This window comes from Aethalodelphis obliquidens, unplaced genomic scaffold (assembly GCF_003676395.1).
Source record: "Aethalodelphis obliquidens isolate GAN/ISIS:26980383/991018 unplaced genomic scaffold, ASM367639v1 scaffold16, whole genome shotgun sequence".
Taxonomy (NCBI): domain Eukaryota; kingdom Metazoa; phylum Chordata; class Mammalia; order Artiodactyla; family Delphinidae; genus Aethalodelphis; species Aethalodelphis obliquidens.
Genome location: NW_020837960.1, coordinates 28,647,851 through 28,661,639, shown reverse-complemented (window position 1 = coordinate 28,661,639; position 13,789 = coordinate 28,647,851). Strand labels below are relative to the sequence as shown.

The 13,789-nt window shown below is 41.0% G+C and overlaps 1 protein-coding gene across 3 annotated transcripts in view; it reads right to left on the bottom strand.

Annotated features, from left to right (window-relative positions):
* The window catches only part of FLT1 (fms related receptor tyrosine kinase 1), a 173,033-nt gene that overhangs the window by 141,083 nt on the left and 18,161 nt on the right, over positions 1–13,789 (bottom strand). For 2 of the 3 annotated variants that reach the window (XM_027116596.1, XM_027116598.1), the window contains exons 2-3: positions 4,267–4,363; positions 3,646–3,878 (exon numbers count right to left, since the gene is read on the bottom strand). The exons of the other annotated variant lie outside the window; for it this stretch is intronic. In XM_027116596.1, the coding sequence (XP_026972397.1) occupies positions 3,646–3,878; positions 4,267–4,363 (330 nt within the window). The remainder of the gene's footprint in view (positions 1–3,645; positions 3,879–4,266; positions 4,364–13,789) is intronic. 3 annotated transcript variants of the gene reach the window in all.

Genomic DNA, 13,789 nt, shown 5'->3' with positions numbered 1-13,789 from the left:
TGAGAATCGAACAGCATAATGTAAATAAAACCATTTGTTTAAATGAAAAGAAACCACGAATGTAAGAAGTTATTATATTAAGGGAAATTTAAACTTACCAGTAATTTAAATCCCAGGTCCCAGAGCCAAGTAGAGCCTTGTCTCAGTAAATTACACTGATTCTAAGACAATCATCTTCCTCTCCTGATATACCCTTGGCTTGATCTTTCTTTTTAAGAATTTTTTTTGATGTGGACCATTTTTAAAGTCCTTATTGAATTTGTTACAATATTGCTTTTGTTTTATGTTTTGGGTTTTTTTTAAAGTAAAGTAGTTAAATGTAGTCACTTGAGTAATTAAATTGATAATTTATCTACTTGAGTAAATAAATTGAAATTAATGCATTATGTCAGAGGTTTGGTAGATTTCTACAAGCTGTAATGATAAAGTGGTGATACTGATTTTTCTGTACATTACATATACATATCAGAGGTTATGTCCAAATCAGTGCTCAGGTGGGAACCATCTAAATAACAGTTTGCTTATAATCCACATGCACGGTTTGGTATCACGCAGACAAAGCTATACAGCCCTGATTCTTTTTCTCAGAACCCTATCAGACTACAGATCTATGCCTTTTCAAAAGAGGTGTCTAATAGCGTTTCTCATCATTACAGAAAACCAAAATGAAACGCCAACACATCTGCAGATGCTTACCAGGGGCAGAAATCGTCCAAACAATAACATGTTCTAAAGTAAACATTCAACAATAATAAATAAGTGATAACCAGTTGACATCTAGTAAGTAGTCACAGCTGTGTATGAGGAACTGGTTGGAGTTATTAGTCCCAGAGACCATCCTGAGTCACAAGAGACCAGACCAGTTTTGCGCCCCTGAATAAAATTAAACCTGTAATGTTGTAAATATCCAATAATAATGGAAGCCTGAGACCAAATCTTCTCAGACACAAAATTAATAAAAGAATGAAAATAGGAAATGCATAAAATGTTAGGATACTTGGAAAAGTTACAGCTGCTGAATGAATTATATCATAGCTAACTTGGCTTTCAGTAAAGTGTGATTATGAGACCAATATCACTCTACCGGGAAATAGACAACAAAATCCGTGTTGCTATTCAGAGCAGTGCAGTTACAGGCACCTAGCAAGTGTTCCCTAAATATTTGCTAACCAAGGTAGCAAAGAACTGACAAAGAACATTCAGGTGCTCCCTTATGGTCCCTATTATTGATTCACATATCTTTTGTTATTAGTGCTATTTAAAAGTCACGTCTCATAAAGATTTTCCCAATGAACGCATATAATATTCACGGTATTCCAATAACAATGCCCTATGAAACACAATCAGCGCATTTTGATATCCTTCCCTCTCCAAGAACACAGTCTTTGAAACAGAGAATTTCCTTCTACCCAACCAAGTTGTGCAGGGGTTTTGAGATACTAGGACTTGTACCTTTATGCTAATGTTTGTGGGCTACTACCAGAGAGCAGACATGATACATGACACCACGGCCAGTACTCACCCCCCCCCCCAGCCTCATACCAGACAGAGAGAATTAGTGATGCCTCTCTTTCCTACTTGGCCTGAAATTCATCCTCACTGTCAATTTCAACAGAGTATTCCACACAGCCCTGTTAATCGCTTCATGTATTCATTTGACAAATATTACCGAATTCTTGCTATGAGCCAGGCGCTGTACCCGGGAGGCACTTTGCAGATAAAAGTAATTAAGGCAGACATGGACCTTGCCCTCACAGGGCTTAGAATGACTATTGATTTGACACCCAGAGTGATCCTTACTTGCCAGATCTGCTCTATTGTATAGTGGAAGTGGAGATAATTCTAAATAGCTAAGTTTCTCTTCTGTTTTCAAAGGGGCTTGAAGCTGACAGGTTCTGCACACCTACCTACTGGCTCCATAACCCATGAGGCCTACTGAGTAATGTAGGAGTGGAAGATGAAAATAACCGAATGTTATTTCTTAGGGGAAAAAAGAGAAATGGTCTTCTTTTACTCATTTAAGTGTTTGATTCGGAAGGTCAGACCAATAAACCCACAGGAGAAAGTTTTATAAGAATTTTAGTGTAAATGAATTTCCCCCTCATTTCCCCTAGAGAGACAGGAATAAAAGCATTTTCTTTCCTCCACAAGCACCAGAACATAACCTACTATGTGGAGCTAGAAAAAGAGAACAGATGTCTGAGCACATGCCTTTTTCCATCGCCACTGGCACACGTCGTGTCTGTGTCTCTCCCTTTAATCCTGCTCCCCCCCCCCGACCCCGCCCTCTCTTCCCTCTTGGAGAAGGCAGCTCTGCCTTCTCCAAGCCAAGATCCCTGGCCTCCTTCCTCCTCTTATTTTTAAGTGGGCTGGTTGCGTTCCTATGATGGCGATCAGCTAGCAAGTTGTCGCCTCCTCCAGTTCTCTGCCCACCCCACCCCCTCCCCCCGGAAAAGTGCAAGATGTACAAACAAGGGTTTGGCGGAGCAGGATAGAAAAGTGACTCAGTCAAAGCAGGCTGATGCGAGCTAATATGTTACTGCCAATATCACACTACTGTGCTACTGTCTCTAAGACTAACCCTGAATCTGGAAAATTACGTATTAGGCTCAGGTAAAACACTCCAAAAAAGATTCCCACCAAAATGTTAAGTCTATGGTGCTGCCTTCAATGCAAAGACCCAGTTCTCTAACTCGCCGGGAGGAAGACCCAGGATGTGTGTTTAGGCCATTGACGCTGATGGTTGGTTGTTTTGTTTTTTTAACTTGAGTTTGTGCCTGAGGTGCCTACTAATTTTGCTCCGTGTGTTAGAGCTCTAGCTCTAAGGCTAGAGTCTTGTGCAAGTTTTGGAAACTGGCTGGAACAAAACAAGGAAGAACAAAGTGACAAGTCATCTTCCTTATTATTCCTTCCAGGGATCCATTGCTACTGCCACTTTATGTTTCTTTAAGGATTTTATATTTCTTCCCTCTGAATATTATTTCATTGCTTCATTCTCTAAAGAAGGAAAAAACTAAAACATTATACTATAAAAATTATAACCAGAACATGATTCATTTTTTGTCTTTCGCCCTTTTCACTAGGCAATGGCAGGTGGCTACTCTCATATCTTTCTAATACTCGCTGTGTGAACATGAAATAATACAGTATCATTAACTGGAATTAATTTTGTAACCTTCAAGTGACATTGCCAACATTATACTTAGGAATTTAGTATAGAACCGTATTTTACAATTCCAACCTATCAGAGAATGCAGTTGTGTTAAAGGACAAAAATCTGTATTGTATTTTGGACTTCTCAATAATTAGGAAATAGAACTAAAAGCTTGCCATTCGTTTATTCATCCCAGGATGTGCCAGACAGTATTCTAGGTGCCATGGATACAGCTGTGAACAAAATAGACAAGAGTGTCTCCCTTAAGGGAGCATGCAATTGACTGACTGGTCCTTGAAAATTCTGGTTGAAACTGACACTCAGGAAATACATTAAGACGCACTCCACAAGTTTCAACAGCTAGGGTAGGCTCTCTTTCCTGGCCCACTTCTTTCACAGTCACTAGGAAAGCTCCCTTTCCAATGGATCAGGTGGATTTATGACCCACTGCAAAGTTAGAGCAAAGAGAATGTAGAAAATGGAAGTCTTACCATTAATAAATATGTAGATTGTAGATTCTGCTTTCTTTTTCTTGGAAGCAGGTGTAGAGAGATATTTGCAGCTGTAGAAGCCAGTGTGGTTTGCCTGAGCCGCGTTCAAAGTCAAAGTACTGCAGAACTGCTTGCCACTCCTTCCACAGGCAGATTTACTTATGCTCAGCCTCCGGCTTTGGCTTTCCTTATTCACTGTTGCAGGCAAAGACCAGGAATGGGCCCCTTCCCCTCTGCAGTCACAGATAAGAAAACAAAACACAGTCAGTCACGGCTGGGGCCAGTTCTGAAGCTGTCATTTCTAGCCTGATGTCTTTTCTTAAGTACAGTCACTTTCTTTACAGAAAAGTAACACATTTAGAAAAGCTTTTAAACAACTCAAAATGTTCGGGGCATCCCTCCCCCTGATTCCCTGTGAGTGAGTAATTCCCTCCCATCCCATGGATGAAGGAATCACCCTCCAGGGGAAGCTGGATGCGTGAGGTTTGCACTTGGCAGATGACGGAAGACCACTGACGTTTACCTGTCTACTCTGGGGGGGGCCACCTTTCTACTCTCCTAGGAGTGGTTCTGCCTAAGGAAGAGCAATCAGATTGACCCCAAACCAACACGGTCACTCACCTGCATTTGAGATACAGCGTCTGGCCTGCTTGCATCACGTGCTGGGTGCCTTTTAAACTCAGCTCAGGACCTTTTAATTTTGAACCTGAACTACATCCTGGAAAAAAAGTTTTTGAAATGTGTTATTTGCAAATTGCCCTCTAGTCTTTTTTTAAAAGGTGTATCTTTCCATAAAAGGTAACTTTTCATCTTTAACTTACTTGCATAGGCAAAATGGTATATCTGATAGAAATTTATTTTAATTCACACATTTTTTTCTATTCCAAGACTTCCTGCTCATGAATATTGTATATCCTACTATGCCAGACGATCTACATAATATTCAAAAGCCCATTAATTTAGAACATTAATAAATTCAATCATGATTCAAAGTGCAACCATATTAAAATATATAGTGACTTCTTAAAAACTCTCAGGATTAAATGTCAATGTCATCCAAAATATATTTCTAATACTGAACTACCAACATGGGTCATCTGGTTACACAGGCCCGTCCAATCTTTTTCCTGAATACAAGGCATGGAAGTTTTCCTGGACGCTAGACATAGTTCAGTCATTAGTTGAGCCATGATATTCTAGGCGAGTCATTTCTCTTTCTGAACTGGTTTCCTCATTTGGAAAACTAATTATAGAATCAAAATCAGTTTTAGAAACCACTTGCTTTTGTCTTACATAATCAACTTCCTTCTATAATGGAAGAGAAAAGAGGGAACTGTCTGCTCCTACGTGACATTTGCAAAGTATATTTCACGGGGATCGTTGTGAGGCAATGAGATCAGCTATGCAAAAGTATGCTAAAGTCAACACATCTCCCTATGCCACAATATCTCCTCATGACACAGTATCTCCTCATGACACAATATCTCCATACAACACAGTATCCATCCCGGGGACCAGCTATGAGACCCTGGCCAGGTCACCTTCTCCAGATCACAGTTCTCTTATCTGTAAGACGGCAGACTGGACTGCGTGACTTTGGTTCTCGGTCCATTTCTGACATCCCCAGACCCACGATTCTTTGAGCCATTGGTGCCGCAGAGGTTGAGTCTCTGCTGAAGCTCTCTACTTAGCAGAAGAGGTCTCTGATCAGGAGCCCTCCCCTCGTCCCCTGCTCTCCCCCTCCTCCTGGTAAAAGCAGGATGGGGCTCGGGATTAGCAGGGGTAAGGGTCAGCAGGAGGGAGAAAAGATATTCTTGGAAGGAGGGAAGTTATGCATGCAGAGCCGATCCTAGGGAATATCTTCTACATAAAAAATACGTTTCCAGGGCTTCCCTGGTGGCGCAGTGGTTGAGAGTCCGCCTGCCGATGCAGGGGACGCGGGTTCGTGCCCCGGTCCAGGAAGATCCCACGTGCCGCGGAGCGGCTGGGCCCGTGAGCCATGGCCGCTGAGCCTGCGCGTCCGGAGCCTGTGCTCCGCAACGGGAGAGGCCACGACAGTGAGAGGCCTGCGTACCACAGAAAAAAAAAAAAAGAAAGTTTCCAAAGTGGAATCCAAAGCAGAAGATTGGGATCTTAGACCACAGACCTGCATGTGTCAGACTCCACGGGGTAGTCTAGCAATGCTCCCTAGTGTTTCTCTCAGGTCCTAATATCGCAAAGAAAACTAGAGTCAGTGAAAGATCTGCCCTGGAAGCTTCATCTCTCCACTTCCTGCCTCGGCATTACTGGATGTGCTGCTCCTTGGCAACCTCATGTGGGAGCCAGAAAGTCCACAGGCACAGCATGGGGACTTGGTGCTCTGTTGTCTGGGTGGCAGACAGATGCCCCTGTCACCGACAACTAGCAGAATCACTCCCCTCCCACACTCGCATCAAAGAACGTTTTGCTGGGTAAGTAACTGCAAAGATGTTAGCTGAACGTTATCTGCTTTGCTGGTGTTGCTGATGATATTAATATTTTGAAAGTCACTTTTATATACAGTAGGCCCTGGTATCAAATTATGATTGGAGCAAATGGCTCAATAGTAACTAAATTTAAATTCGAATGACCGTTTTATCAAGCTCCCCTTGTTCTATCAAATAACCTCACAGAACAAGTCGACCCATTCAGGTACCTGAAGAAGAATTTTGTACTTTCCTCATGTTTACGAGTTTTCTGAAGTAACAGGGTAGCTCAGAATCAGTGATCCAGGAGGACACTACGTCTTTCAAAAGCCACAGCCAGCAGTTAATAACGCCTGCCCTAAAAAATGTCCAGGCCAGAACAGTTTCTGCCCTTCTTTGTGGCATGGAACTCCAGGGATTTAACTGAGCAATTGTTCGTGGGTTGGAAAAGGTCCACCCCAAGCTTCCTGTGGAAAATTCTGGCAATACTTGCAGGTATCTCTGTGGTTTTGTGCACATAATGAGTTTTCCCATCCAGGAGAGGCCAAGGGGAAGATGCCTTCCTTCCCTGGTATGAGGTGATTCCTACTTTTTTCCCCCTTTTTTGTTGCTATTTTGGTTTCCAAATTGTGTGACTCTTTCTCTATCAGTGCCCTAGAACACCAGGACTCCTGACCCTTGTCAGAGAGGATCTTAAACCTTGAAAGAACCACCCAGCTTCCAGCAGAAGGAGACGTGTCATGTAGAGAATACCCCTCAAAAAATATGCCAACCGCACATCCCTCTCTGCGGTCCCCACTCCAGCTTCCAACCAAAAGAAAACCACCTAACTGAGTGGTTAAATAAGACACTCAGAGAAAAATAGGATTATTGGAAAGCTAAAGGGGATAAATATTGAGAAAAATATTTTGCTATAGAATTTGTCTCCGCTGACATCATGAATTTTGCCCTTGGAACAAAGAAGCTAGATAAAAGTAGTCGATTGAAAGAAAGGAAAGGAGAGGTATCAGGAAACAGCATTTCGAAGTAACTGGACACTTTGGGACATCACATCCTTCAGTTAATAGGAAACTAGACTCTCATAAAGATGAACGGAAGTACCAAGACTACAGTTTAACAGGAAAACTCATAAAGAAAAAGGAAAGTGAGATATTTATTCCTCAACTGCTCTGAAATGTCATTAGGCCTTGAAATACTTCTTTGAAGCAGTTTAATGCCCATACACCCACTTGCGTCATGAACATTTAACACGTTTTGAGTGTCTCCTGCGTGTCAGACCCTTTCTCCGTCTTGGTGGTGATGTGTATAAGGACGTGAATATGCATACATCCAAGATCTGATATCTTCTTCCCACCATGAGCAACTCTGTCTGCTCGACTCATGAGTAGCTCAGAGTCACATTGTCCACTTAGAAATAAATCCACAGGATACTTCATCTCGAAGGGTGGAGTGCTACAACCTAACAATGATCCCCCATTGTGAAGCTCGGATGTGGATCAGAACTTTCCACTGTTTGCCACGGTAGAGCCTAGAAGTCTCGTTTAAAAGAATCATTGTCGCCTCAGGAAACTAGCTGGTCCATGAACTATTGTTTTCATCAAAGTCAACTACGACAGAACAACGAGGGTCAAAGAGATCTCCTTATAGGAGGAAAATTACTATTTAAATAAAACCAAACAAAAAACTCAATGCAATCAACATGAAAAGGCAGTCTACTGAATGGGAGAAAATATTTGCAAATCGTATGTCTGATAAGCGGTTGATATTTAAATAAAACCAAACAAAAAACTCAATGCAATCAACATGAAAAGGCAGTCTACTGAACGGGAGAAAATATTTGCAAATCGTATGTCTGATAAGGGGTTGATGTTCAAAATATATATTTAAAAAACCCACATACAACTCAATAGGACAAAACCAAACCATCCAATTTTAAAAATGGGCAGAGGATCTGAACAGACATTTTCCCCAAAGACAGACTGTCAACAGGTACATGTAAAGATACTCAACATCATTAATCATCAGGGAAATGCAAATCAAAACCACAATGAGATATCACCTCACACACAGAATGACTATTATCAAAAAGACAAGAAATTAACAAGAACTGGGGAGGGTGTGGGAAAAAAGGAACCCCTGTGTACTGTTGGTGGGAATGTAAATTGGTGCAGCACTACAGAAAACAGAATGGATATTTCTCAAATAGAACTATCACATGATCCAGCAATTCCACTTCTAGGTATTTATCTGAAGGAAACGAAAACACTTACTCGAAAAGATACGCATTCACATGTTCACTGCAGCATTATTTACAGTAGTCAAGACTAAGTGTCCATCGATGGAGAAATAAAGATGTGGTATATATACACAATGGGATACTATTCAGCCATAAAAAAGAATGAAATCTTGCCACTTGCGTCAACATGGATGGACCCTGACGACATTTTGCTAAGTGAAATAAGTCAGAGAAAGACAAATACGGTATCATCTCACTTCCATGTAGAATCAAAAACAAAAACAAAAACAAACTAAGTGTAGACTATGAAAACGGGCTTTATCACATGCTTCTTTATTAGGAAAAACTTAAGGTCAAGCACAGTGGGCTAATAGCATTAAAAAGCCAATATGTGTACGTGAACTTACTGACTGAACACTGACACTCTGTACTGTGCTTGTCTGAATATTTTCCCTTGTTGTTTGTCTGTTCTGTATTATTGGGTAGGTAGAAAGCGAACAGAGCTTTATGGCTCTTAAACAAACACCCCTTCTTTCCCCACATGATGAACCTCTGGGAGGAAGCCCATGCATAGACTGTTCTAAGATGCTGCCCTACATTTCCCACCCCTACTTCATTGGGCAAAATGGAATGCTTTCTGGGACCTCAATGGGAAGCGTGAGTAAAATTCCAAGTAAATAAAAAAGGCTTTATTTTGCAACCAAATCAAAGCCCAAATGATTGAGGTTCTTTCTTCAAACCTCTTCAAAGCTACCATGATGGACACTGAGAGAGAGAACACCCACCACAGGTCATTATGAACCAGACAGCCTGGCCCATCACTTTTAAGACTGAGAGCAGGCTCTTATATAAAATTTGACTAAAAGTTATCTTTAGAAAACTGCCTTTTTTATTGATCTGAATAATAATAGTGTTCTGACCTGTTAAATGTAACTTCAAGACAAGGTCATTAGCCCCTCTTCCTTCTAGATGACACCCCCTCACCCCTACTATATTGAAATCAAAGGGCTGTTCTCTGTAAGAAAGGGGCCTTATTCAAACAGGAATCGCGAAACAGCTATGTTATTCCATCTTTGACGGGGAATCATGAATCTCCCCAGCTCTGCTACTAACTAGCTCTGCTGTGGCCCTTGGCAAGTCTCCTTAAGCCTCAGATTCTTCATCTGCCAACAGAGGAGGCCGGACTTAGATTTTTACAATTCCTTCTGGCCTAAAAAGTCAGTGATTCTGAAATCCACAGTGATTCATAACAATGTACAAGTTAGAAATCACATTTTAAAATACTTACAACTACTGGAAGAACAAATAACCCATTTAAAAAATTGACAAAGTATCCGAATAGACATTTTCCCAAAGAAGAAATATAAATGGCCAGGAAGCACATGAAAAGATGCTGGACATCAAGCCATCAGGAAAATGCAAATCAAAACCACAGTGAGATACCAACTTCACACCCGCTAGGGATAGCTTCAATGAAAAAGACAAGAACAAGTGCTGATGAGGATGTGAAGAAACAGGAGCCCTCACGTATTGCTGGTAGTACTGTAAAATGGTCCAACTGCTTTGGAAAACAGATTGCAGTTCTTCAGATGGTTAAACATAGAGTTAAACAGATGGCTCAGCAATTCCACTCCTAGGTATCTACCCAAGAGAACCGAAAACATATGTCCAAATAAAAACTTGTATACAAATGTCTGTAGCGGCATTATCTGTGATAGCCAAAAAGTAGAAACCACCCAAACGATGGGTGGATAAACAAATACAGTCGATCCATACAATGGAATATTATTTGACAATAAAAAGAAATGACGTACGGATATATGCTACAACACAGATGACCCTGGAAAACACTGTGCTACCGCACACAGAGGTAAGGCCATGTAGGAACACAGAGAGAAGACAGCTGTCTACAAACCATGGAGAGAGGCCTCAGGAGAAACCCAAACTGATGACACCTTGAGCTTAGACTTCCAGCTTCCAGAACCGTGAGAAAATAATATTGTCTTGTTTAAAAACCAAAAAGAAGCCAGTCACAAAAGGCCACATGTTGTATGATTCCATTCATATGACATGTCCAGGATAGGCAAATCCACACGAGAGAAAATAAGAGTAGTGGTTGGCAGGGGCTTGGGGGAGAAAGGAACAGAAGTGAGTAACGACAGGAGTTTCTTTTGGGCGTGAGAATGTTCTAACATTAGATAGTGATGACGGTTGCACAACTCTTGTGCATAGACTAAAAATCACTGACTTATACAATTTAAAATGGTGAGTTTCGTGGTATGTGAATTTTATCTCAATAAAGCTGTTTTGAAAACAAAACTTATGACTAAAATAATCAGAGGTAAGTTGCATATTGAGCTATTTTGAATTCTGTTGCTACATACAACCTCATCAGTGTTAGATTTTTATACTTGTAGTTGTTTCTCCAGCTTAAAGCTTTAGAAAGCTGATGTTAGAGAATTTTTGCTTCGTGTTCAATAACATCATTATTTATGTATTAGAAGATTTACCAACATATTGCAAAAAACTCACTGTTCCCCCAAATTGCAATCTTTTAAATTTAATGTTAATTGAAAATCACTTCCAATTGCATCTTTTGAATTTTACCTATTTAAATCGGAATTTTAACAAATTGAGTCACGTCAAAAATTATGTTGCTAGAGCTCTTGGAAGAAATCTACGGTATTTCCTTGAATATTAAAATTATTGATTTCTAATGGATTTGGTTTTAATGCAAAGCTTTGTATATTAGGTCTCTTTCAAATGAGAGGCATCTGTCTTTGATTTTACGTACCACGTTTTCAATAGTACATAATCCTACATGATAAATGACCTCTTTATCTAAATATAGATCCCCAAGTATCATGTTTCTAAAATTTGATGTTAAGACCTCGAGTCTTTACCAAGGTTGTGTGAGGTTAATTAAACATAATTCATAATAAAAGAAGACTTTTCTTTCCTCAAGATGTAGCTTATTAAAAGCTTAAGTCTCATAGACTAAACCTCATGGAATCTTTTTGGTTGGTGGCAAGGGTGGGAAAAAGGTTAAGAATGCAAATGAAACAAATTTCCAGAAACTTCCAAAACTTTTGTTTGAGATGCTAATGCCTACGGGGCTCTAACACTTAATAAGAAGTTAACTCTTGGTCTTAACTTCTGTGTCGTGCCTCTATTAAAGTATTTGTCAGATAATATGAAGGGTCCCTTATAACTGAACACAGTTCAGTTGTGTGTTCAGTTATCACACTGAACACACAACTGAAGACATCATACTACTTGAAGTATTATAACATGCTACTTGAAGACATTATAACGTACATTTTTCTCTCACTTCTAGCATGATGGGGAAAGACCAGAGACCTCCTGTTCCGTCTACCAGCAGGCTAAATCAAAGGTGGGAAAGCCACGGGAGTCTGTATGACAGCAGCATAACTCAAGCAAGTCCCACAATGAGAGGCGACATTGGTTTTTTAAATGTTCTTTTCCTCCCAGAACAGCTGGCCTTAAATCAAGGAAGGATCTAGAGAAATGAAAGGATGTTTACGTAAAGACATGCACACATACATTGCTGCCTACGGGGAACATGCTTTCCTCCCCGGGAAGTTTGTTTTAGGAGTGGTGGAAGGTGGGTTTAGAAACGAGAGGGGGCATGTACGTTCTCTCAGGCACAGGGAAACCTCTTTCCACGCTTGGACTCAGAAACTGACATGTACTCGGCAACAGCAAGAAGCTCTGACTCACTGTTGACTAATCCCTCGTGGAGATAAGATTGTGACGTTTAGATGGACAGACGTAGGATATTTTAGGTTATGATAACTGTGCTCTCGGTCCCAGGTCCACAAAGGACGGAATGGTTAGGTAGCTGCTTCCAGCAGGAATACACCTAATTTGTAGCAAGTTGCTAATCCCAGAGACTTGCTATTTTCTTTCTCATCTTTTTATTATCAAAGGGACCCACAAAAAAAGAATTCAATGGTTTCTTGCTTCAGAGTTTCTGCCATCCCAAGTAATCCCCAAATCATCAGATCCAAACTAGGAAGCACCTGATCTCCATGCCGTAAGAGAAAATTTAAGTCATTTATATAGCATTTATGTCTTGAATTCAGGTGTAAAAACACAAGCGAAAAAATTGCTTAATTTCAGCAGTGACAGTTGGCACAGCCCTAAACCTATGTTTACTTGAATAATTTGCTTGTTTTAAAGCTTACAGTTCACACTTTGTCAGTCAACAAAATCCACCAACAGCTTTCCAGTGCAGCACACAGAGGACACCATGGTATTAGCCCCTGAAGTGACCATGGTCTTGGTTCCACCCATACATGGGTGACGGACTTCACTCATTTTTCCTTAAACCCTATAAAGGTTATTGAAAAGAAAAACAATCTGTGTGGTTTAAGATGTTTACCAAGAGAAAAGTCCTCTACTGACGTCGGCATTCCTACTGTCAACGTTTACGAGGGGCACGTCCTCAGGGTACCTCTCTGAGCTTTTTCCTTGACACTGGCTTCTCGGAGGGTCATGGTTTAACAGGGCACGTTCATTTATCATCGGGCCTGTCACCGGCTACCATCAGGAGCCTACCCTCCGAGTGACCTGTACCCAGGAACAGCTCCTTTTCATGTGACATCAGAGTTAATTAAGGTTGGTCAGTGAGAAATCTCCTGCCGACCGAGGAGTTACCTTTTTACCCCCCCAAACGCTCGACTCTCACACCGATGTCCTTTTATTGAATGAATTCACGAGCCACCTCCATAGAACTGTCTAACGAGATGTCATTTCAATTTACCATACGACGTCAAGGGAGTTATCTGAGCGGCTTGGAGCAAGGGTCAGGATCTGGTTGACAGGGCACGAGACATAGCTCACAAAGCATTCAGTAGAGAAGACGGTAGGCTTTCCTCTGCTTACACAAAAGGAGATGAACAGAACCAGTGCACTTTATACCCTAAAAACGCAAAGAGGAAGGTTTGGGGTCTTAGGGAGGACTCGGCACGGCTGTGTCTCTACCAGGAGCAGGAAACGCGCTACATGTGAAGCAGACAGCCTACCATCCTCTGTTCTTATCCAATGTTACTGTTCAGAGGACTGTGGGGAAACTGGACCTGATGACACCTCACACAGAAGGGCTTATCATCACCGGCAGCGTTATGCTATCATGCATGTCGATTTACAAGTTATTTCAGGCCAGACTATATTAACTTTCAGGTTATAAACACCTGAAAAAAAAGAACACTCCGCAGAGATTCAATAAACACACATGCGATATACAAACACCTGGTTTACTGGAAGCAACCAGGGTTTCTCTGCTGTTCTTCCTCTTTCATCAATCGGTGCACCCTAGCATTTGGAGCAAGTTGCATCATTAGGCATAGCAGTCGTATTAATAAGATGTTTGAACGGCCCTAATATTAACCTTCTATCCTCTGAATTGTTTAGGATTACAAGTTTCAGTTCAGCCAGAGGT